Genomic DNA, 26,181 nt, shown 5'->3' on the forward strand with positions numbered 1-26,181 from the left:
CTGTGGGCCCGCCCCTTGGTCCTTGCCACGCCCATGCCGTTCGTCGGCTCGAAGTCTAGTCGTTTGGCGCCAAACTTTCCGGTCAGCGACGCGCGGGCCGCTGTCTCCGCGTTCTGGGTCCGAGTCGAATCTCTGAAGAGTAGAAATCCCGGGAGGGGGGCGGAAGGGATTCACCTTGAAACTCTCGGGGCACCTGTGGGTACGAGCGGGGTTTGTGGCAAAAAGGGAAAGCGCGTGAGGAGGCGGTGGGGAAGCTCCAGGGTGGGTGCCTTTGCTTGGTCAGGCCTGGCGCGCGCTGCTGGGCCTGGGCCGGCGGCTTGGCGGGTCTCCTCCGCGCCCCGGGACGAATCTCAGTGATCTGGAGGGGTTTCCAGCATCCTTACTTTAAATCAAGTCAGACCCGGGTCTTGGAGCTGCCGCCTCCCCGTCCTTGGGAGGGAATGGGGTGTCGAGAGAACGTCCAGCGGCGGCGCCGCCCGGGCCTCCCGCTGAGAGCAGCGCAGGGGTGGCCGGCTCTGGGCGCCTGAAGCCGGGTGTCTGGGAGCCCTGCCTCAGATCCCTGTTCATCCGTCAACTGCTGCCTGAGAAAGATTTTATCGGGAGGGAAGAGATGGATGGGTTTTTTTCCTTCACTGAGGACAGTCTGTGGAATTTTGGGTAATCATATGTATTATGGCTGAGGGAGGATTCCAGAAGATTCCATGTACGCTGCCTCCTCCTTTGCCTTGGATACGTGCTATTTGGAGGTACTAGGTGTTAGGGACCGTGCCTCTATCTTAGTGCTTTGTTCTCCTTCTGGGCCCCAGGTCCTGACTTTGGTTTGAAGTGAAGAGATGGAAGAGACCAAGAACCCTGACACGTGGACCACGTTTTATTCTAAAGAACACGCTCTTGTCTTGTAGATTCCTGAGATCTTAGAACAGCTGCTACAGTGTTAAATCAAAGACTGTTTCTCTGCTTACTGGCCCTAAGATTATAACATCGGGTATCCACCATAACTTTAAATCTCAAAAAAATCATGAAACTAGGAAATACCATAAAACAAAATATATCTAATGTTTTATGAAACAAAAAGGATATATGTTACAAGCGAGCCCGTCCATACTTAGTAAGCAGGCAGGTGTTCATTGTACATGAGAAAAATAAAACCTGTTTGTGGAGGGTAGGCTAAGTTCTAGGAGCCGGGGAGGATGCGGGAAGAGTGAGGCGAGCCCACAGTTCCTGGTGTGGTTCATATAGACGTGAGAGGTGGAACAGCAACGTGCGATTCTAAATGACGACAGCAGAAAAGACACTCTCAGAGAGTCATGATCAACGGGGCTATAGGGAGTCAGAAGATGATAAAAAGTAGTTTTGAGGAAAGAGAGAAGAAACTAAGTCCCCCACCCCAACATACATACACCCACAAAAGAAAGAACGCCCCGTGCTGGGCAGAAAGGAGATGGGCCGCCCAGTCTTTCCAGACTAAATGTTTCTCTACTTGTCCTTCTGATCGTCAGTGACTTTGAAGTGAAATCCAGGAGTTCTCTGGGCAAAGGATTCTGTAAAGTATATGATCTATGACTACTTCTCAGATAATATTTCTTATTTTCCCAGAATTGATTATTTTTCTGCCGCCCCCTCCCCCCCACCTTCAATATGAAGGAAGATCAAGTTGTGCAGGAAGAACCAGGATTCCAAGATGAAGAGGTATGACTAGAATGTTGAAAGATATGTAGACATTCAGTCATTCCAGAAAAATGAAGTTCTTCCCCTGCTAGCTACTATTTTTAGAAACTGAGAGGAGAAATAAAACATAGTTCTTGAGAGAGGCAATATTACAAATATATAACAACTTGTTTGGCAGGCGGTGCTAAGATTAGCTACTTAGCAACTGGCATGAGAGTATTTTAATAATTTAACAACTGGTATGGCCATGCTGGTACCTATGCATACTGGTACCGAATCGCAGAGGGAGGAGTTCAAGGTCTGGTGGGGAAGAAGGTTGAGAAAATGTATTTAAAAATAGGTTCAATGCTGTTCCACTCCTTTCAGTTAAGGTCTTAAGATTTGGAGAGGCCATGACAAAAGTATTGGGCCCTTTCCATGTTGGTCCTCCTTCTAAGTACGGAGCAATGTGTTTGAAAAAGCATTATTGATCCTTCCTCAATCTATCTAGAGAAATGCAATCTGAGGCATTTTGGAGTGACCCATAATACTGAATTAACTCTTTAAAAGATGTGAAACAGTTGTATGTGAAGAATCAAAACTCCATGGTTTTCTGTCCTGTCTCCTTTAGGAATCTTTGTTTCAAGACATTGACCTGTTGCAAAAACATGGAATTGTAAGTATTTTTTCAGTGCTTTGTGAAATTGTCCAGTTCAAGCTTTCTCAGCCTTGACCAGGTTGACATCGGGGCCTGGGCAGTTCCTTGCGGTGGGGGGCTGTCGTGTGCCTTGTGGGGTGTTGAGCAGCATCCCCAGCTCCTGACCACTCACCGTTTGCCGGTAGCATCCTCTAGTTGTGACAATCAAAAATTTCTGCAGACGTTGTCAGGTGTCCCCAGGGTGCAGAAGCGCCCCTGGTTGGGAACGGCTGGTCTATACGGAGCTATCTACTGTCTCATCAACAGAAAATTCGCCCTCTGTGTCAGGTGATTGGAATAAATGATGTTGACAGAAATCCAGACTTTGAGCAACAAACTCAGCGAATTTCAACAGCAATCGGTTGCTAGTAAAGCTTCGGTGACATTACCTTCTGAAACCCTCACATTTAGTCTCTTGCGGTTGGATTTAGAAAACAGGAGCAAGAGAAAATCCTGGTCCTTTGGTGATGTAGCTATTTGCATTCTCCAAGGGTAGAGAAAAAAAAATCTGTAAAAATTTTAGAAGAACATACTGGTAATGAAGTTCTGAAGAAGGAAGGAGCTGAACTGAGGGGGCGAACGTGTGATAATTTTGTTAGCTTTTCTACCAACAGACTTTTCTTTTGAATTCCTTGCTACATTGCCATGGTCTCACTAACATTCTTGGGAAATCAGGGCGCAGCCAGAACATTTGGCAGCGTGCTGGGTATGTTCTACTCGGATATTTCCAGAACATTTGGCTACATGGTGGGTGGGTTCCACCTGGCTGCTTGTGTAAAATTGGCATCGTGGTGGAAGGAGACGGACACAGAAGCACATGACATAGTATGGGAGGCTTTCGGGCTGGCATTTTATCAATCTGCTACACCCATTCTCTGACTTACAGAACGTGGCTGACATTAAGAAACTGAAGTCAGTAGGCATCTGTACCGTCAAAGGGATACAGATGACAACAAGAAGAGCCCTGTGCAATGTCAAAGGGCTCTCAGAAGCAAAGGTGGACAAGATTAAAGAGGCGGCCAACAAACTGATTGTAAGCAAGATCCATTCTTTGTTGTTTTCGCTTAGGAGGCCCTGTCTCTGTAGCCTTTCTCGTTGGGAACGCTGGAAACTACTGTGGGAACTCTGCGCTCCCACAGTGTATTATACTATATACTGTATTATATTATGTATTCTGTATATTGTTATACTCCCCATGTTAACTTTTCATCGCTTCAGTTTCAACGCAACAGTAATCAATTTCTGAAACATTGAGGCAGGGGTTAAGAGACCTGGATCACTATGGAAGTAATTATTTTTACCAAAATTTTTCTTTTTGTCTCCCTGTGTATTACTTTTTCCCCCTTTCTGTTTCTCTGCCTCTTCTTCTCCTTTTTATTTTTGCTTTTTTATCTTGCTCCTCCTTATTTTTGTCTTGCCTCCTCAAGTCATATATGAACTAAAGCTGAGCTAAACCCGTGCTTTGTAGCTGGACCCACAGACTATGAGAGGCCCATGCAGCTGAGAGCCTTCAAGCAGACACATAACCCTTTGACCCAAGTTTTTGTGTAGAACGTTTAGGGGCCACTGGAGGCACCAGCTCTGGAAATAGGAATGAGCAGAAAGATAGTCGCCAAGTCTCCCTCTTTGCAGAAGAGCAAGCCTCTCCTTTTCTACATGTGTATGTGAAGATCTCATTCTCAGCAAGGCCGAGAAGCTCTCTTCACCGACAGCCATTTGATTTCTTTTCCCAGAGGCAGTCGAGGCACAAGCCAGTGGCAGTGTGGTCCTGAGCTTGGAGAGGACCCGACTGACCCGCTCTGAACACAGCTCAGTTGCTCTAGCTTCTGAGTACACTCTGGCAGTATACCCAAGGGTCAATTCTGCAACTGCCAGGGTGTCTAGGGAAGCCCCAGAGCAGTGCCCAGTGTTTGGAACACTGCTACTTTATAGCTCCCAGGCATTAGTCTTCTTTTCTTTGGAAAATTATCCCATCACCAAAGAAAAGAACCCTTCTCCTTCTCAAGCACCTACTAGTACACCCAGAGTCTTACCCTTTCTTAACTAAAGCTGTTTCTTCTTAAAGAGAGAGAAGGATTGAGAGATAGAGAGATGAGAAAGAGAGAGAGAAAGGAAGTCAGTTTCATAGCACAGTGGTTCTAAACGTTGGTGTGTATCAGAATCACCTAGAGCGGCTAAGAAAGTACACCAGCCCAGGCTCATTGAAGTAGGATAAAGCCTGGGCTTTTTTTTCCCCTTCAAGTTCTCCGAAGTTTGAGAATCACTGTCATAGTATAAAACAACAAAGAGGGAAATACATTAGACCACATCAGGGCCTATTTTCACTAGTTACACCACTGCATCAGCTGTAGCTCATTAATTCAGCAAATAAGTAGTATATCTACCATGTGAAAAATATTGTCTCATGAGTAGTGAAAATGGGAATTTCCGTGCTCCTTGTAATTTCTAAACCTGGGGGAAATGCTGTTGAATGAAATCAGCTGAATCATTTAATAAAATACCATTCTGCTTTATGCCATAAATATATCTCATTTAATCTTTACAACTACCCGATGAGAAAGACAGTATTATTATCCCCATTTCACCCAAAAGAGGCAGCTGAAGTACAGCAAGATTAAGTAGTTTACCCCACACCACACGACTCGTAAGTATTAGAGTCATAATTGAACCTAGGTAGGGTGGCTCAAGAGCCTGCGCTCTTAACCATGATCTTGTGCTGCCTTCAAAACAAATGAACAGTAGCTCATATCAAATGATGACTCTGATGATCAAGTGTATAGTTTTTGGCAGCATTTGAAATTAAAACCATCATCTTATACCCTTTTTGAACTTTTTCTTTTGTCTTTCTGTAGGAACCGGGATTCTTAACTGCATTTGAGTACAGTGAGAAGAGGAAGATGGTTTTCCATATCACCACTGGGAGCCAGGAATTTGAGTATGTATCTCGTATTTTTTTATAACCACTAAGCATAATCTTTGGAATTCTGTATTTCTGTTCCTCTATCTGGTTGTTATTTTTACTATAAGTGGTAGAGATAGCTGCTCCTTTTGAAGTAGTATTTTTTTTTTTTTGTCTCAAAAGGCACCCAAAGCAAACAAATTCCAGACTGCTTGTAAAACCAGGATTAAATTTCTTACAAGATATAAGTAGTTTCTGAGTCAGTCTATACTAATCTACAAACCATTTTAAAAATCACTTTAAATTTTCATTTCCTTTTCTTCCCCATTGGTGAAGAAAATTCCATTTCACTTTTGGTTTTACTTAAAAATCAGTTGTTAGACTGAAGAGTTTAGAAGAAATAATCCAATGTTGTTTTTGCTCTTCACCATCGGCAATTTTAACTTCCATTTTTATTTACTATCTTATGATTCTTGAGACATAGCCATTATCTGCCCAATGCAAGTTGACTAGAATGTATTTTTTTCCCCTAACTTACTAGGCAGAGTTACCATTTCATAAGTTAGAGCAGTCACCAAAAGCAATTTCAACAAAAGCAGTATTCCTTCTAAGTATGCCTCAAAATCTTGTCCTCACAAGATACTCCAAGGAAAAAGGATTTCATAGTCAAAGATGCCTCCACTTGGATGTCTTCTGTTCAGCTCAGATTTCACAGCTCCAAAACCATACTTTTGGTCTTTGCTCCAAACCTGCTGCTCCCAAAGTCTCCCTCATCTCAGATCGGTCTCTGTCCTGATTCTCAGACCTAAAACCTTGGTGTCATCCTTGGTGCCTTTTTTTTTCCTCTCACACTCTAACTCTAATCCATTAACAAATCCCCTCTGCTCTACCTTCAAATATATTCAGTGAGGACAAACCTCGTAGTTTCTTCAACAAATAAATTACAAGGGTTAAAAAAAGAGATGGAGTCAGGGAGAAGACCTAGAAATTGAGAGATTTTAAAGACATATCACCTAATCCCAGTATGTGGATCTTATTTGGATCTTGATTCAAACATACTATAAAAAAATAAGACAGAAAAATTGAACACTTACTAGATAGTTGATATTAAGGAATTACTAATTTTTTAGGTGTGATAATGGTAATGCAATCATCTTAAAAATAAGAGTCTTTGGGGCTGACTGGTGGCATAGTGGTTAAGTTCACATGCTCTGCTTCGGCAGCCTGGGGTTCTCAGGTTCAGATCCTGGGTGCAGACCTACAAACCGCTCATCAAGCCATGCTGTGGCAACATCTGACATACAAAATAGAGGAAGATTGGCACAGATGTTAGCTCAGGGACAATCTTCCTCAAGCGAAAAAGGAAGCTTGGCAATGGGTGTTAGCTCAGGGCCAATCTTCCTCACCAAAAAAAAAGAGTTTTCATCTTTTAGAGATACCTACTGAATTATTGAGGATGAAATGATATGTTGTCTAGAATCTGCTTAAAATAATATGAAAAGGGAGGGAAGTGGTTAGAGGTTTACATGAAGAAAGATTGACCATGAATTCATAGTTGATAATTGTTGAAGCTGAGTGATAGGTACATGATGATTCATTATTATACTTTTTTGTCTACTTTTGTTTATGTTTGAAATTTTTGATAATAAAAAGTTATATATTTTTTTCTATTTGTGTGTGTGTATGTGTACAGAGAAAGAGAGGAATATGACTTCCAATTATTTCTCACCACCTCCTCCAGTGTTACCTCACTAGTCTAAACCACTTATTAATATCTCCTCTGGATTATTATAACTTCTCACTAATTTCCCTCCTTCAGACCTCACCCATACTGTTTATTCTTCACATAGGAGGCAGAATGATCCTTTTAAAACGTAGGTCAGATCACGATACTCCTCTGCCCAAAACACCCTAATGACTCCCCATCTCACGCAGAGCAAAAGCCAGTCTTCTGGAATCGCTAACCTAATCTCATTTTTTATTCTTCTTCTAGTTTACTATGCACCAACCACACTGACTGACTTCTTTGCTATCCTTAGAACGTGCCACATACACTACTGCCCCAGGGACTTTGCATTTAACATCCTCTCTGCCTGGACACACTTTCCTCATTATCTATGGCTTGCTGTCGTCTCTTTCAGGTCTTTGCTAAAATGTCTATTTCTCAATGAGACCTTCTCTGATGGCTTTATTTGAAAATTTAAACTCCTACCTTCATCCTCTGCACTTCTTAACCCCTTTCTGGATCTGATTTTTATCCATACCATTTAATAACATCTGACATACCACATATTTTACTTATTTCTGTTTATTGTCTTTTCTCTCGTTAGAATGTAAGCTCCACGAAGTGAAGGATTTCTCTTTCTTTTGTTCACTGCTTTGCCCCAAGTGCACAGAACAATCTCTATCACAAACCAGATGTCAATAAGTATTTGTTGAATGAATAAACAAATAGTGAATGAAATAAGTTGGGAAGTGCAATATACTATATATTCCTCTCAGAGATTCACAGTGCACACTGGCCTGTTAAAGGGTCTGAAACACTGCAGTGCAACAAAATACTGCTGTAACTTAGCATTGCCTCACATTTTAAAATCACAGAACCTTTTTTTCAGGTGACTAACAGCTAAGGAAGAGTCTTTGGGAAATCCTCCTCCACAGCAACTTGGTCAAAAATCAGGTTAATCAACAAAACAGCTTGATTCAAATGACAACTTGCTGTTCTCCAGTTGCTCTGTTACGTTGTGGGCCAGGAACCAGTGAGCTAGAGAAACTGTTACTGTCATAGTGGGTTTTCCGGTGTCCTCGATGTTGGGTTTTGGGCACAGATTACTCAGGAACTAGATTTTTTTAAATTAATATTTGATTTATTAAAATGTTATACATTCTTTCTTGAGCTACAAGTCTATTTATAAATCCAGCAAATCTTAAGGGGGCTTTTATAATATGGTTAACTAAGTTCCCTTAAACATTTTAAATTATTTTTTAATTTATTATATTATATTTCCTTTAAGAACTTTACTTGTCTGATTATTAAAATCTTCCCAATTACCTAAATATCTTTTGTAAATCTAATAAATTAAACTTATAATTCAGCACTCTTAAAGGTTCAAATAAGTACTGTGCATAATCTTAGTTATTAACTTAGAAACTGCAGGTCTGTATCATTTAATCAATTAGAGGCTAATCTGTTATTATAAAAATGTCAAATTCTCTTAAACTTTAGAAGCTCTCAAAGACCAAATATGCACAGATTATTCCCAAATTTAATATGAAAATAATAAGCTGTGGGTTTGATTTGTGTTTCTATTTTTAAATCTCCCTAGATTTAAAAACACTATTTCTTTACCTAATTCTAAATTTTCCTCAGTTTCACCAAGGCAACAACTATGCTATCCCAAATAATTTTGGGTGCCTTTCAGGTAAATTTTGGGGGTACCTTTTCAGCATATCAATCAGAAATTTTGTCTGAGCTTTTCCAGAGCTGTAACCTTTCAGGGTGATTTTTCTCAAGATGAGGAGGGACAAGAAAAGCTCTCTTGAATAGTTGGTAGGCCCTTAGGATCTCCAAGTGCATGCCCTCCAAATGGGATGGTCTCTCAGCCCCTGTCCTTTAGATTCAAGTTATACAGGTCAGCATCAGATTTTTCTTTTCCTCATTGAAGTCCATAGTCCTCACTGAATTTGTGGATAACTTCTAACATTGCTTCAATTTATGTTTAAGTTGCTCTCTTAAACTATGTAAATGTAAATTTATTGGATTATCCATATCTCTTAAAGCTTTGTCTGATCTTTGATCATGTCCCAAAAGTTATGCTAATAGAAACTGTGAAAGTTTTTAAAACTCTCCTAACAGATCTTAGCCCAATTAATACAAATAATATTTATTGCATCTATTGAATATATGAGATAATGACTTAACTTTAGGTCTTTTCATATCAAGAATATTAAATGTACTAAAACACTGAGTTACCAATTAAATGTATGCTGTCAAAATCTGACACTCTTCTAACTGCTAGCATTGCGTATAACATCTTTAAATATTTTCTATTCTGACATGTTCTTCATAGAATTTGGTTTGTGAGGAATAAATCAATCATGGTGACAATCACTGGATTCTCCTAATGTCTATTTTTGGTATGCTTCTCAGTACATTTTTTAAAAAAACAGATATTCAGTTGACTTTTAGAAACATAGTTCCAGCACAATATCAAAAATGCAGTTAATAACTAAGACCATTTATTCAAACTCCAATTCAATTCTGAATAATAGTGAGACATGAGGCCTGCACAGCCCATTTCCTATTGGTACCCAGAAGTCAGAACAGCAGGGCTTATAAATTATTTTGCTGATCCACCTGCCCATACGCAGTAGAACCTATGCTCTAAACAGGTGGAGTGTGCCATTTATTCAGCAAAGAATTCCTGCTCATGTTGCGTAGATAGATAGATATGATACTAATGATATTAACACTTTCTTCTTTCTTGATATCTCTATTTCTGTTCCTGTTACTAATGCTTACTTTCTATTTCCAGTAAGTTGCTAGGAGGTGGAATTGAAAGCATGGCAATCACAGAAGCTTTTGGCGGTAGGTAGAACCTTAATATTTTGTCATATGAAAAAAAATATATATGCATGCACACATATATAATTAAATAAACAACCAATAACAAATTGTATCTATTTTGGAATTTATGATGAAATCCCAATTATCATAATACAGGATCATTCTTGGCTGCATTTAAAATATGTTCCAACATTAACAGATGAATCTTATTGGCATTTTTCATCTTTTTATCTCTGATTCCTATAGAAGAGAATAAAATTTTTTTCTCTTATTCCTTCAAAAGGTATTTGAATAATGTGATGGATCTTATTTCTAGAAAATGCATGTTCCATGAACATAGAGAATAGATTTTCTCCTTCCTAATTATATCCTCTATTTTTAAAAAAAATTTATGCAAAGCTGTATTACATACTCTGTCTGACAGTTCCAGTATTTGCAATCCTCAGAGAACGAAATCTGTTTTATTGTTGTTGATGTTTCTATAGACTTGGAGAAATGAATCTGTGTTTCTTTATTTCTGTTGACTCTCAGTCTTAGTGGCTTACTTTCTTGTGTATTTATTGATATTTGTGAACGTGTTGCTTGATTTTAATCTATCGGAGTTCCATGGGCCTCAATTGGTGAGTGGGGAAGTTTTCCTCCAGAGAGAATTGCTTTTGTTGGCAGCTAGGGGATACCACCAATCTGAGACTACTTTAGCTGCCCTTGAGGATCTCAGGTCAGTGGGAGAACCCAGGCTCTCCTTCCTGTGGTGGAGTCTTAAACTTTCACTTATATGACTATTCCTAAGGAAAACTTGATTTAAATTAATTTTTATCTAAAGGACAGTTCTGTGAAAAAATACCTTAAAAAGTTATTTTTACTGCTGGTATTCATATATGCAGAATCCCTTCGTGACACAGAGGTACTTTATGTGTGAGATTTGACTGTTGGAAAAGAAAACCATACTCTGAGGCCAGACTTATTCTTTATGAAAATATCTAAAATTTAATTATGTATGATTTTTAAAATTTTTTCTATATTTCACAGAATTTCGAACAGGAAAAACCCAGCTCTCTCATACTCTCTGTGGTAAGGATACATAACAATGACAACAACAATAATAATAATGATCACGGCTATAACTTACTAATCTACTTTGAGTTTGGTACACATAATCTCATGTAGTCGGAACAAACTTGCAAGGAAACTAAAACTCAGAGGGGTTAAGTCAACTGCCCATGGTTACACAAATACCAGAGCTGGTCTTTGAATGTGTGATGCTTGAGGTGATGTTGTGTGTGCTGCACTCTGAACACCTGAATAGAAACAAGGAGGAGGTAAGTGGGTATGAATGTGTTGGGGGGGAGGAGCATCCACTGTCTCAATTTTTCCTATTCCAGCTTTTCTATATTGTATCTGTAAGAATGTCACAAAATCTCTCGAGGACTAGAATCCCTTACTTTCCATGGAGTGAAGTTGGCTCTAAAAAAGACTTCAAAACAATTTTTTCTAAAACAAAATAAGCAAAAATACCTTCTTTTGCACGAAGACATTACTCTGCATTCCTTTGACCTAAATAGAAGGAGCATGGCAAAGTGGTTAAGAAGGGAATTCTGGAATCAAAATACCTGCCTCCAGTCTGGGCTCTACCATTAATAGCTGTGAGACCTTGGGCAAGTTGCTTCACCTTTCTAATTTTCCCCATCAGTAAAATAGGAATAATGATAGTGCCAAATTTAGGATTGTTTTGAAAAATAAATGAAATAATACATGTAGCTAATATAAAGTAATTCCTCAGTGTTAACTACTACTACTATGTAAAGGAAAGGCACTTAAAAATTTGACATACATTGTAATCTATCATAACATTAATAAAAAAATAAAAAAAATTTGACATACATTAATTGAAAAGTTATTTAGATGAGTTATATAGCATAAATTATATTTGTGATTATTTCTTATAGAAAGAAATCAGTAATGTTTAAAGTCTACTTCTATTCTTAGGAGAACTAATGTTCATGAGTATCTCCCATTGTGAGAGACAGTGAGTGACTTTCTTTGTTGAATTACTGCTATCCTGGCAGAATACTTACAATTTTACCACGGGTTAGTAATATAAAAATGTAGCGTGCTCTTTGTTTAGAAACTAAAGGATTACGATTCTTTGCTAGATTGACTAAAGAGTTGCAACCAGGGTAAATCCCATGTTAATTTATATATTCATTTGTACAAAGTTTATTCACTCCACTAATATTAATTAATTTTTAATTGCTTCCTAGTGACAGCTCAACTTCCAGGAGCAGGTGGCTACTCAGGAGGAAAGATTATCTTCATTGATACAGAAAATACTTTGTACCCTTTTATTTAAACAAGTTGCTAACATAATAGTGTAATATAGTACTGTTACTTTAAAGAGAATTTGTTTGAAATATGTCATTTTTGTAATCATCCCGTAAACTAGCAATAATGAGAAAAGCCAAGGGGAAAACAATTGCTGGTCAAGTTCTCAAGTTACTTTTTATTTTAAAAGATTTCACATCTCCACGTGAGTTTGGTATAAAATTGACAAAATGAATACATGAGAGGAAATATATCTTCATTTTTACTCCTCTTCTCCAAAGATTTTACTTAACAGTTAGAAAGAAGATTATTGACTCACTCAAAGTCATGGTCCCAAATAAAGGGAAAAGTATGAAGAGAACAAAAGCACAAAAGGGAAAAGGGCAGAACCTGTTTGGGTGGCAGAAAGAACTGCAGTCTAACTGAAGTGTAAACTGTTCCAGAATGCAAGGCGGGAAAGGTGATCTGGGTCTTAGACATGAAGGGCCTTGAAACCGGATGATGACTGTAAATGGATACTTTTGCAATATTCTAGGCGAGTAATGAGAACTTGATTTAGGTTGGGAGAAGTAGGAATAAAAAGAAAAAGACAAGAAGTATTAGGGAGGAAAATTGATAGGACGTAATGACTGTATTCGGTAGACAAACGAAAGAGAGGTTTGAGAAACCACTCTCAGGGTTTTTTTGTCTAGATACTGGGAGAAGAATGACACTAAGGACGGAATCGGGAAGATCATGTTTCAGAAAAAGGATGATGTTGCATTTTAATGTGTGACATTTCATAATAATGTGAATATGAAGTACAGGAGGCCATCCATATGGCTGTTGGAAATGTTGGACTCGGCTTGAGAAAGGAGTAGGGCCAAAGAAATGGATGGAATAGCCAAGGGAGCAAGAGAACTTAGGGAGAAGAAAAGAGAACTGAGAATAGCACTTCAGTGTGTGCCTATGTTTAGGAAGAGGGACTAAAAAGAGGAACCCATAGAGACAGACGAAGTAGGAGGAAATCCAGTGTGGAGGCTGAGCAAAAGGAAAGTTTCAAGAAGAAAAGGGTAATCGGCAATGTTCCAGAGAGAGAGAGGGAGAGAATGAAGGTGCAAACTGAGAAAGATCACACTGAACTTGGAAATTAGGAATCCAAGAGAGGATTTGCAGTAAAGTGAGGTGATGGAAGCTTGTTGCAAATAAACAGTAAGGAATTGAGGTGGTGTGTAATTGACCAATGAATAGAAGAAGAAATACAGTAGTTTGAGGAGGTGTCAGGTTCAGAGGAAATTCTTTTTAACAATAAAGAAGACCTGCACACGTTTGTAAGGCCATTCACAGTGAAGCCCCAGCCTAGCACTCTAAGCTCGTACTCACTATTGTCACTATTACAGACAAAGAGATCAGTCTGTTCTAGTCTGATCTTATTGTCTCTAAAACATGCTTTGCTGTTAAAATTTGAAAACATTATGTCAGCAATTATTTAGATTTAACTATAAAGATTATGGTTTCTTACATCCAAATCTTCTTTCCTGTATTTTTGTTTTGGTGGAGTATCTACTCAAGTAGTTCTTTCAGAAAAGTAATCCAGGTGGTAGACGTTAAGCTCTGGCGTATCTGAAAATGCCTTTATTTTGCTCTCACTCCTGAATATTAATTTGGCCAGTCATAGCGAAATTTGCATGGTATATTTTTATCTTATTGGGTATTTGCTCCCTCTTTCCCTACCTCGCAGTCTTTCTGAATCACACAAATCCTTTAAGGCTCATTTGTAGGCCTGCCTTTTCTAATCTTCTCTAATTACCCAACTTAGAAAACCTTTCCTTCTTGATCTGTTATAGAATTTACCATCTAAAATACTCTAGTACAGGAAAAAGAACCAGAGAACCATTTGCAGAAGACTTTATTTGTAAATACTGGGTATGAGAAGACTGAAGGACTTGGGGAAAGAGGGTGGAACGTTGTACAGGGCTTTAGCCAGAGGGACTCACCTGGAGTTCAGCTAGTTTCCGATAGTTGGTTAGGGATTCTTGGAGACAGAGGAATTGTTCTTGCAGAATAACAGCCACCGTTTGGGCAGTTTGGATTTTATCAAGAATGGTAGAGTGGAATAGTTAGGAGCCAAATCTTATGCAAGAAGGAGTAGGGAGGAACAGCTGGGGGGAGCAAGGACGTGCAAGCGCTACAGTAGGATGTTACTCTTTACCCATATACTGCTCTCTTCTTTTTATGTGTTTATATTTTGCCTCCTTAATTATGTTTTAAGCTTACCTACGGCATAGATTGTCTTATAACTCCTTATATCTTCCATAATGCCTTGCATTGGTAATTGGTTAATATGATAATCGATTCCCTATGGTTGTCAGTTAATAAATATTTGTAGATTGATTTGAACTTTCCTTCAGCATAAGCCAAACTTTACACTCCTGGTCACATACTAACTGGGTTTTGTAAAAACTGACATGGTGAAAAACACTCCTCTTCCAATTCCAAAGTCTCCTTTGGCTTGTCCGCCCAGGATATACCCAGTAGCAATGGAAGATTTTAGTGGCCATCACTGAGGCTCTGAAGAAAAGGACACATATAGTGCATGAGGATACAGATGGCTAGGAGAGCCTAAAGACAATCCCACATTTATCGAACTAGTTGCAAGGGTCACAAATAAGATTATAAATGGTCCTTGCTTTACAGTTACTTATAGTATGATCAGTATTATATAAACACTGTAAACAAAGTGAAGTGAGATCACAGATAATGCATTTTATTTTACCTCACTTCTCTTTAGAGGATACTGTAGACATATTGTTGAGATCACCAAAGACCTAAAAGAAAATGTTTATTACTCCTTTATAGGTTAGATACATATAAGTGATTATTAGCATCTTCCAGAATCCCTTTGCAGGTACACTGAAATTGCCTCTCTATGAATTTACTAATTTCAGAAAGCTAACACAACTCCTTTAGAAGAAAGTGGATTTTAAACCCTAAGTAAACCAAAACCCCAGGTTGATAGTTCCCTTCTGACCCTTGAAGTTACTTTTTTTTTTTTTTTAAAGATTTTATTTTTTCCTTTTTCTCCCCAAAGCCCCCCGGTACATAGTTGTGTATTCTTCGTTGTGGGTTCTTCTAGTTGTGGCATGTGGGACGCTGCCTCAGCGTGGTCTGATGAGCAGTGCCATGTCGGCGCCCAGGATTCGAACCAACGAAACACTGGGCCGACTGCAGCGGAGCACATGAACTTAACCACTCGGCCACGGGGCCAGCCCCTTGAAGTTACTTTTTTGACCTTTTGCTTCATGTAGTCAAATTTATCACTTTTGGGCAACATGTGATTAACAGTATATTAAACTATTTCATATTAAACAAGTAAGAATTATGAAGAGAGTGAATTAATTCACTTTGAAGTGACTCGAATTATAACTCAGTGATGTTGTTTTCCTAGAATAGATCTACTTTTCTAGAACTGAGAACAAAAGAGATTCACAAATCTTAGTGTCTAGTTTTTCTCTTGTAACTGATCTGCTGCATAATCCTGAGTCATTCACCTAATCTCTGTTTGTCAGTGTCCTCAACTGTAAAATGTAATATAGGCCATAACGACTAGCTTCCAAAATGTTTGTAAAGGTTAGATAATTTAATGTTTAAATTCATTACCGCCTCATGATTTCTATGACTGTTATCACTACCTAAGGTATTCATAAATTGAGGCACTTTTGAAAAATAAAATCTGGTCTAGATTTTAAGTGGTCATTAGCATCCTTCAGAATACCTTTGTCGGTACACTGTTTTGCTTCTCTGTTAATTTGCTTACTTAAGGTGTTATATTTTGTAGTTGTTATCTAAACTTTTTTTGGAATTGATTTATTGGATCCTTAATCTTGGCATACTCTAGCCGTCCAGATCGCCTTCGGGACATTGCTGATCGCTTCAATGTAGACCATGATGCAGTACTGGACAATGTACTCTATGCACGTGCATATACTAGTAAGAACCCCATGCAGTTGGATGTTTGGGCTGTTTTAAGGTTGACAGCACTGATTTAATATTTGAGTGATACAACTTTTGACACTTCTTTTCTCTTTCTATTTTACTTTTCTCCAAATTAATTTAGTCAGTCCACAAATTTTACCATGTGATAAGTCCTTAGATATTAGAATGCCCTCAAATTATTTCTTATTCTTCGCCTTTAAAATGGAAAGTAACATTCTTTTTGGATAATGTAGCATTTGTCATTTATGCTAAGGCAGAATACGAAATTGAATTTAACAAAGTCATAAATACTTAAGAAAATCCTTCAAGGACTCTCTCTTGCTTGACTCCCAAGGACATAAATGATCTTAGCGTCTGTTTCTTCTAGCTTTTATTAACATTTTCTCTCTGCATTTCCCACCAGGTGAACATCAGATGGAGCTACTTGATTATGTAGCAGCAAAGTTCCATGAAGAAGCTGGCATCTTCAAGCTATTGGTATAGGCATTTAAATATTGCTCGCTCGCAGAGCTATTTAGCATAATATTTTTCTTCTATTGACTCTGATTCAAATCAACTTCTTCCTTCCATTTCCAAATGCTATTTATTGTTACATTAACTCTGTGCAGATCATTGATTCAATAATGGCACTTTTTCGAGTGGATTTCAGCGGTCGTGGGGAGTTAGCTGAACGGCAGCAAAAATTGGCCCAGATGTTGTCGCGACTCCAAAAAATCTCAGAAGGTAGATTTTTTAAATAAAATGGCGCTATCAGAATAACATCTATGACTTTGCTGAGTACACTTTGCAGTAAAGCTCAGAATAATGTCAGGAGGCAATACATTTTTAAAAAATAAAATTACCTTCGTGGGAATACAACTCTTTTTTTTAACCAAAAATATTGATTCTAATATAATAAGGTACCTAAATAATAATAATAACATTAAATAAATTAATTCATGTTATCAATGAAAAAATAGGAATCTGATCTTGTTTATAAAATAAATTCATGGCACAATGTTTCTAAATTCTGAAATCTAAACAATGAACTTCTTATATTTATATTGCCATTATCTTAGTTTCTTACTTTTATTTCTTAATGCAGAATATAATGTGGCTGTGTTTGTGACCAATCAAATGACTGCTGATCCAGGAGCAACTATGACGTAAGCCCCAATATTCTGCTTTTTTATTTCACAAAGATTAATATCAAGAGGGTTAGAGTGTAGAATAGAAAATAATTCCAAAATAATCAGTCTTGTTGCAGGCACAAATATATCACAAATCACTTTATTGCACAGTGCATATTGCTTCATAGTTGCCAATATCACTTATTTGTTATCCAGAACCAATTTTTCTGTAGTTCTTTATAAAATAAAACAATAGTTTAACTATTTTGAGAGATACTTTGGGCTCCCCTTTTGTCTAGGACTAAAAGAATATTGAAGGACAATAAGAAAAAGATCCTAGAGAAATAAAAACTTATATTCCAGATACATGAATGACTTCTATTGCACTGATAAACTGTTATCCTAAAAACAAAAAAGCAGGGTCCCTACAGCATATGAATGAGATATATTTATAAGAGGTCCTATGAGAGAAGTCTTCTGTTTGAAGGAACAGAATTTCAGTCCACACTAGGCATCTTCAGAATTTGTTGAAGTGTTTGTGCACATAACGCGCCTGTTGATGGCTCTGCTTGAAAGACGGCAGTGAATGGAAAGGCAAGGAGAGCTAAAGGAGGATAGTGAAAACACAAAATGTGAAGAAAGGTTAGTTACCACTATCAAAAAATATGAGCATTATGTGTCTGAATAAGTAATCAAAATAACCCTGAATCTATGATGCTGCTTTTTTAAAGATCATTTCAACAACTTTTTATTTAGAAATTTTTTAACCAGAGAAAAGTTGGAAGAGTAGTACAATGGTAAAAAAGTATGTATATAGTAGTACAAAAGTACATATATCTTTCACCTAGGTTCATCAATTATTGACATGTTGCCACCTTTTTTCTCTCTCGTGTGTTTTATGTGTGCGGGTGTAAGCATATGTGTAAAATCTCTTTCTCCGTACATATACATACATGTATGTATATTTTCTGGTGAAGCATTTGAGAGTTTTTTCCCTGAAACATTGAAGCATCATGACACTTCACCTCTTAGTACTTCAGCATATTTCTTCTGAGAACAAAAGCATTCTCCTGCATAATCACAATATAATTATCACATTCAGGAAACTTAAAATTGGCATACTAGTGCCATCTAATATACACTTGTATTCAAGCGTCTCCAGTTGTCCCACTAATGTCCTTTATAGTTGTTGGGTTTTTGTTTTGTTTTTGATTCAGGATCAAGTGAAGATCATGCGCTCCATGTAGTTGTCATGTCTCCTTTAATCAGAACCTCAACCTCTGGTTAGACTTTTATGACACTGACATTTTTGAAGAGCACACGCCAAATGTTTTTCAGAATGTCCCTCAATTTAGAGTTGACTTTTTTTCTCAGTATTTAAAATGTCAAACAGTTTTAGCAGGAAAACTACTTAAGCGATATGATAGCCTTCTCAGTAAATCCTATCGGGGGCACAAGAGAGCAGTTTGTCCCATTATTAGTCATGTTGGGTTTGATCATGTGCTTAAGATGGTGTTTGCAAGATTTCTCCATTGTAAAAGACCTTTTCCTCTTTGTAATTAATAAGAAATTTGTGCGTGATACTTTGGGACTCGTGTAAATATCTTCTTCTGCAATAAGCTTTCACCCATTGGCTTTAGCATCCATTGAAGATTCTTGCTTAAATCAATTACTATTCTGATGGTTGCAATATAAAGTTTTATTACTTTAAAACTGAGTCAATACATCATATAGCAGCAGATAAATGAGCCATTGACATATATATTAGAAGATATTTCATATGCTATTGTAAATTCTGTAAGTTGTACTGAAACGAGTGTGTCTCTCTTTAGGCATTTTTTAAACTTACCCAAAGAGTATTGCTGCGTCTTCTACAGTTTGATGTATCTCTCACTTCCGATACCCTATTAGGAGTATTTTCTACTTAATTACAGGAAATTCCAATGTAAAAACTATTAACCACACAAATAGTATTAAGAAAGTTAAAAAGATTGAGGAGAGGGAAATCAATTATTTATTCTTTCCATAAATATTACTGAAAATCTACTATGTATCAAGATTCTGGGAATTCACTAGCGAACAAAAGGGACCATATGCCTTGCCTCCATAAAGAAGAAAAATAAATGATGTCTGTTTAAGTCAAAATTTTAAAGTCTTGGTGGGTCACACATTGTCTGTAGTCCTTGAGTGGTTAAGGCAATTTTCTGTTTTATAGGCTGTCTTTCATACACAGGGCATGAAGTACTTCACAAAGAGAATTATTTTAAACTGAAGAGAAATGGAAGATTTTTAAGGCTCGCTTTAAAAAGAGAAAATGACTCATTGGCTCAGAGGGAGGAAGTGGGTTGCATTCAAATAAAACAGTACAAGTTAAAGAGCAATGTTCTTTCTCAGGTATGAGGAGGGAACATTGAAGAGGCCAAAACTGCTGATCTAGAGATAGAAGGCAAAGGAAATCAGTGGAAATTAGGTCAGATGGGGTTCTCTTTCTTACATTCGTAGAAACTTTCAAAAAAAGTAAAACCGTTTGAATTAACTGCAATAAGACAATGAAAGGAGAAATAGAGAGGTGACCGAAAGGAAATAATTGAAGGAATTGGAGAGGGGAAGAGATTTATAATGAAGTGAGCTAAGTAAAGAGCCAGAAAAGGTAACAAAGGCTGGTATTTTTGCTGGATGAACCTGCTTTGAAACATCATCTCCTCCACCTAGCCGAGTTGTAAGGAAACAAGATTCACTATAATTAGTATATTCTAAAGTATGTTAAATTATAACAATACAAATTAAATGCATGTCGTCATATAAAGCACATAAATTGCCACAACTAAATGAAAAAAACCAGAACAGCTTTAAACTAAAGGATTTCAAATGCTATTAGAAATCCTCCTGTAAAGAAAATATCTTTGCTTCTCACTGGTGAGGAACTCCAAGCTGCAGCTCGCCTGGGGCCTGTCAGAGAAATATCACTATAATTGGTATGAGTCCCCAAGTACACTGACAATAATTGAGGCTTATATCCCATGCATTATACTTGATGGCACGTCGTATTAAAAAGGAACAAAATTATAGAGGCAAGGAGCTGCTGTATAATACAGAGGAGCAGTAGCTCCTAGATAAGGCTTACACATACAGATTTTAGAACTGGAATGATCCAGTTGATGAAGGTGTGGAGATACAAGGTCAAAGTATCAGCCTTAAAGCTCCACACCAGGGCAAGTAATAAGATGAGCAACAAATAAGACCGTGATGTTGCCACCTACTTCATTTGTGTATTTGTTTTCCTAAAACAAAAGTCATCTTAGAATGTGTGCAGTTTTGTAAATGTGCAGCCAGTTTATTCTCTAAGGGTGTCACCTACTGATTCAACATCATTAGCATAAATTAAGAAGCAGTACGGTTAGAGAAAAGACATTAAGCCAAGGTCTCTAGCATGGTGACCTTGTGCAAGTCATTTAAACTATTTGAACTTTATTTTCCTCCCCCTCAAAATTAAGAGAACTTATATTTATTGATTGCTTACCATGTGCCAGGTGCTTTCATGCATCATCATCTGTAATTCTCATGTCCCCCCAGCATAACTCAGCCTCCTTGGGCCTCCCTCTTCTTTCTGTGAAGCCAATCTCAGTATGTGGCTGCATCCCTCCCACATCCCCCCCAAGCCCCCAGAATTCCCTCTTCAAATTTTTGAAAAAAGTGTAGATTTTTCTGCATATTTTGGGAGGAAACAGAAGGGGGAGATTACTTAATAAAACTTCTTTTCTTTTTTTTTTTTAAAGATTGGCACCTGCGCTAACAATTGTTGCCATTCATCTTCTTTTTTTTTTCCTGCTCTTTTTCTCCCCAAATCCTCCCAGTACATAGTTGTATATTCCAGTTGTGAATCCCTCTAGTTGTGGCATGTGGGACGCCACCTCAACATGGCCTAATGTGTGGTGCCATGTCCGCGCCCAGGATCCGAACCCTGGGCCACTGAAGCGGAGTGCGCGAAGTTAACCACTTGGCCATGGGGCCGGCCCTTAATAAAAGTCCTTAAACATACGCCTTTTTAAAACTGTCTCTTGGGCAGGCCCGGTGGCACAGCGGTTAAGTGCTAACGTTCCACTTTGGCGGCCAGGGGTTTGCTGGTTCGGAACCCGGGTGCGGACATGGCACTGCTTGGCAAGCCGTGCTGTGGTAGGCATCCCACATATAAAGTAGAGGAAGGTGGGCACAGATGCTAGCTCAGGGCTAATCTTCCTCAAAAGAAATAATTAAAATTTTGCCACAACTAGAAGGACCTGCAACTAAGATATACAACTATGTACCAGGGGGGATTAGGGGAGATAAAGCAGAAAAAAAAAAAAAACCCGTCTCTTCTCTTTCCCCAACACTCTTCTCTTTGGACAGCTCTCTTCCTATCGTCCCCTAATCTCAAAGCATGCTCCTCATTCTTGGGCATGCTCACTCAGCCTTTCTCTCCTTAATGGACTCCTTCTCAAAACTTCCATCTGTAAGCTTACCCCTTTGCAAGTCAAACTACCAAGAGTACCAGTTGTCCCACAAGGTTGCCCTTGCCCGGGCCGCTCAAGGTGCCCGCTCCAATCAGTATTTGAGGTGGATACTATTATTGTTCCTAATTTATAAAGGAGGAAACAGAGGCCTAGAGTACTTGGTACTTGCTAATTCACACAGTTAAAAAACAGAAGCCCAGATTTGAACCCAGGTATCTCTGACTTCACAGTTGATGCTCTTTTAGCCTCCCTGTGCTACCCTCCCCATCCTACTCCCAGAAAAATATCCCCTGCCCTACCATCACCATAATCCTATACTACATGACCCCAGCACCTAATTTGAAGTTGGGAGGTCAGGCTGTTCTGGGTCTTACCTTCAACAATATAATATGTTGTATCCTGTTCAATCAGACAGGGATAAATGAAACAATCTTTCTTGGCCCCTCTATATTCCCAATATCCACCCCATCTCTTCCTCTTTCTCATCATACTCCCCTAGCCCCTGAGTAAAGAAGGAAAGAAGAGGAGAAGAAAATATAAAAGAAGGGGAAATAAGAGAATAGGCTAAAGCAGGGACGTGGTGGGTGGTTTTCTGAAGCTGTTTTTACTCGCTCAGAAATAGAAGTAAATTAAAGCCCTCTAAAAGAATGTGGAATGCTATTACACCTTCTTGAACTTTACTCAAGACTTTGTTATAACTGCTAGAATACTCAGGAGGCTCAAGGGAACTTTAAGAAGTTTCTTGGTCTACATGTCACTGAAAGAGTGACTGTTTTAACTGAATTGTTTAGTTAAATAATATTAGTTACCAGTTGTTGAGTATTTCTTATGTGCCCGGATTACTGTAAGGATAGAGCTAATGTGTATAAATGACCTGGCTCCCAACAAGTTATATTAAATATATCTTGAATCCTCACAAGAGCCCTAAGAGGTAAGGTCTTTTTTTTCCCATTTTACAGTTAAAGAAACTGAGATTCATAAAAATAAGTAACTAGCCCAACATAACATAAATAATAGGTGTTTGAGTCAGGATTAGGAAAGCAGATAATAATTATAGTCACTAGGCTAATGCCTTACCTAAATTATTTCGTTTTATTCTCACAACTATCCCACCACTTAGGTGCAGTTATTATCCCCATTTAAAATGAAGAAGCAGACACTTAGAATGGTTAAACAATTTTCCTGAGGTCACCCGGCTGGCTGATAAGCCAAAATTTGAGCCCAGGTCTAACTCCAAAACTCACCCAGTACATCAGGGCTGTACGTGCCTAGGGAAAGGTTGGCATGCTGTCATTTAAGAGGCTTTGTAGGGATGCGTCCATTACTCTGGTGAATTGACCAGAATTCAGGGCCCTCGGCCTTGCAGGCTGAGATTTTATTTGATCAGCCTGCTGAGAACCAGTCCATCTCTCAGAGGGGAGCGGGGGTCAGACTCATATTAATCAAGTTTATGAGACCCAACGAAAGATCAGAGGGTCAGTTGACTGATAATGAAAAACATAGCTACATTTGAGGTTCTTGTGACCGGTAGGCAGACCTCTATAGGAATCCAAATTTTAATCCAAAGTTGTTTACTAAATGTGGAATCTAAGCAAAGGGAAATAATTAGATGAGTTAGAAGAGTGTCTGCCACATAGTAAGGACTCAGTAAATCTTGGTTGTTAATAATACTCATCTGCACCAGAGAGGGGAAAAACCATGTATCTCCTCAACTTACATGAAAATGTTTGTATATGTGCATATGTGCCTTTTTCTGGGGGAGAGTCTCTATCTTTTATTAAATTATCAAAGTGTTAGTGTCCTATAAGGAAGGTTAAGAGCCATAAATTCTACACAAAATTCTACACAGAATCCTTAATACCTTGATGGAGCAAGTAAAATTTGAATTGGCTTGATATTGTTCCAGAGCTAAAGCTGTTATGCTGTCTTGCAATCTATTTTGATTAAGTACAACTCTTAGTTTATGAGTGATTTTTGAGGACTTTTTTTCTCCCCATAATATCTTTCCTATATGTTTTCTTAGCACTTTCACAAACCCTGTAATTTATTTCCCAATTTAGTTCATTTAAAATCATCTCCCTTTGGAGATGACATTCTAAACATTTAGGCCCTTCACCTGGAGTAATCAGTGACAAGCAGTAGTACCTATTCTCTCTTGTTTTTTTTTAAATTGAGTTCATAATAGTTTACATCATTGTGAAATTTCAGTTGTACATTATTTCTTGTCTGTCACCACATAAGTGCTCCCCTTCACCCCCTGTGCCCATCCCTCCACCCCCCTTCCCCTGGTAACCACTGAACTGTTTTCTTTGTCCATGTGTGTGTTTGTATTCCACATATGAGTGAAATCATACAGTGTTTGTCTTTCGCAGTCTGGCATATTTCGCTTAACATAATTCCCTCCAGGTCCATCCACGTTGTTGCAAATGGGATGATTTTGTCTTTTTTATGGCTGAGTGGTATTCCATTGTGTATATATATATATATATATATATATATATATATATATATACCACATCTTCTTTATCCAATCATCAGTCGATGGGCAGTTGGATTGCTTCCATGTCTTGGCTATTGTGAATACTGCTGCAATGAACATAGGGGTACATATGTCACTTTGGATTGTTGACTTCAAGTTGTTTGGGTAGAAACCCAGTAGTGGGATAGCTGAGTCATATGGTAGTTCTATTTTTAGTCTTTTGAGGAATCTGCATACTGCTTTCCGTAGTGGCTGCACCAGTTTGCATTGCCACCAGCAGTGTATGAGGGTTCCCTTGTCTCCACACCCTCTCCAACATTTGTTATTTTTAGTCTTAGTGATTATAGCCATTTTAATGGGCGTAAGGTGGTATCTTAGTGTAGTTTTGATTTGCATTTCCCTGATGGTTAGTGATGTTGAACATCTTTTCACGTGCTTATTAGCCATCTGTGTATCTTCTTTGGAAAAATATCTATTCATATCCTCTGTCCATTTTTTGATTGGGCTGTTTGTTTTTTTGTTGTTCAGCTGTGTGAGTTCCTTATATATTATGGAGATTAGCCCCTTGTCAGATATATGATTTGCAAATATTTTCTCCCAGTTGGTGGATTGTCTTTTTATTTTGATCCTAGTTTCCTTTACCTTGGAGAAGCTCTTTAGTCTGATGAAGCCCCACTTGTTTATTTTTTCTTTTGTTTCCCTTGTCTGAGAAGATATGGTATTCAAAAAGATCCTTTTAAGTTTGATGTCAAAGAGTATACTACCTATATTATCTTCCAGGAGTTTTATGGTTTCAGGACTTATCTTCAAGTCTTTGATCCATTTTGAGTTTATTTTTATGTATGGCACGAGATAATGGCTACTTTCATTCTTTTGCAAGTGGTTGTCCAGATTTCCCAATACCATTTATTGAAGAGACTGTCTTTTCTCCGTTGTACGTTCTTGGCACCTTTGTCGAAGATTAGCTGTCCGTAGATGTACAGTTTTATTTCTGGGCCTTCAGTTCTGTTCCATTGATCTGTGTGCCTGTTTTTGTACCAGTACCATGCCGTTTTGATCACTATGGTTTTGTAGTACATTTTGAAGTCAGGGATTGTGATGCCTCCAGCTTTGTTCTTTTTTCTCAGGATTGCTTTAGCAATTTGGGGTCTTGAGTTGCCCCATATGAATTTTGGGATTCTTTGTTCTAGTCCCGTGAAGAATGTCATTGGGATTCTCATTGGGATTGTGTTGAATCTGTAGATTGCTTTGGGTAGTATGGACATTTTAACTATGTTTATTCTTCCGATCCACGTACATGGAATCTCTTTCCGTTTCTTTATGTCATCATGTATTTCTTTCAATAATATCTCATAGTTTTCATTGTATAAGTCCTTCACCTCCTTGGTTAAATTTATTCCTAGATATTTTATTCTTTTAGTTGCAATTGTAAATGGAATTGTATTCTTGAGTTCTCTTTCTGTAAGTCTGTTATTAGAGTATAGAAATGCAACTGATTTTCGTGAGTTGATTTTGTACCCTGCAACTTTACTGTAGTTATTGATTATTTCTAATAGTTTTCCGATGGATTCTTTAGGGTTTTCTATATGTAAGATCATGTCGTCTGCAATCAGTGAGAGTTTCACTTCTTCACTCCCTATTTGGATTCCTTTTATTCCTTTCTCTTGCCTAATTGCTCTGGCCGAAGCCTCCAGTACTATGTTGAATAAGAGTGGTGATAGTGGGCATCCTTGTCCTGTTCCTGTTCTCAGAGGGATGGTGTTCAGTTTTTGCCCAATGAGTATGATGTTGGCTGTGGGTTTGTCATATATGGCCTTTATTATGTTGAGATAATTTCCTTCTATCCCCATTTTGTTAAGAGTTTTTATCATAAATGGCTGTTGGATCTTGTCAAATGCTTTCTCTGCATCTATTGAGATGATCATATGGTTTTATTCCTCAGTTTGTTGATGTGGTGTATCACATTGATTGATTTGCAGATGTTGAACCATCCCTG

General features: G+C 38.2%; 1 protein-coding gene across 2 annotated transcripts in view; it reads left to right on the plus strand.

Annotated features, from left to right (window-relative positions):
* Positions 1-26,181, plus strand: part of DMC1 (DNA meiotic recombinase 1) — a 39,913-nt gene continuing 13,732 nt past the window's right edge. Inside the window, exons 1-12 of one of the 2 annotated variants that reach the window (XM_044779711.2) lie at positions 1-81; positions 1,597-1,689; positions 2,279-2,323; positions 3,231-3,377; positions 5,197-5,279; positions 9,779-9,831; positions 10,840-10,881; positions 12,072-12,144; positions 16,010-16,101; positions 16,511-16,584; positions 16,716-16,830; positions 17,192-17,252. In XM_044779711.2, the coding sequence (XP_044635646.2) occupies positions 1,639-1,689; positions 2,279-2,323; positions 3,231-3,377; positions 5,197-5,279; positions 9,779-9,831; positions 10,840-10,881; positions 12,072-12,144; positions 16,010-16,101; positions 16,511-16,584; positions 16,716-16,830; positions 17,192-17,252 (836 nt within the window). In that variant the 5' untranslated portion in view covers positions 1-81; positions 1,597-1,638. Of the gene's footprint in view, positions 200-1,596; positions 1,690-2,278; positions 2,324-3,230; positions 3,378-5,196; positions 5,280-9,778; positions 9,832-10,839; positions 10,882-12,071; positions 12,145-16,009; positions 16,102-16,510; positions 16,585-16,715; positions 16,831-17,191; positions 17,253-26,181 lie in introns of both variants that reach the window. The other variant, XM_044779709.2, reaches the window with a different exon arrangement.

Source organism: Equus asinus, chromosome 4 (assembly GCF_041296235.1).
Source record: "Equus asinus isolate D_3611 breed Donkey chromosome 4, EquAss-T2T_v2, whole genome shotgun sequence".
NCBI classification, from domain to species: Eukaryota; Metazoa; Chordata; class Mammalia; order Perissodactyla; family Equidae; genus Equus; species Equus asinus.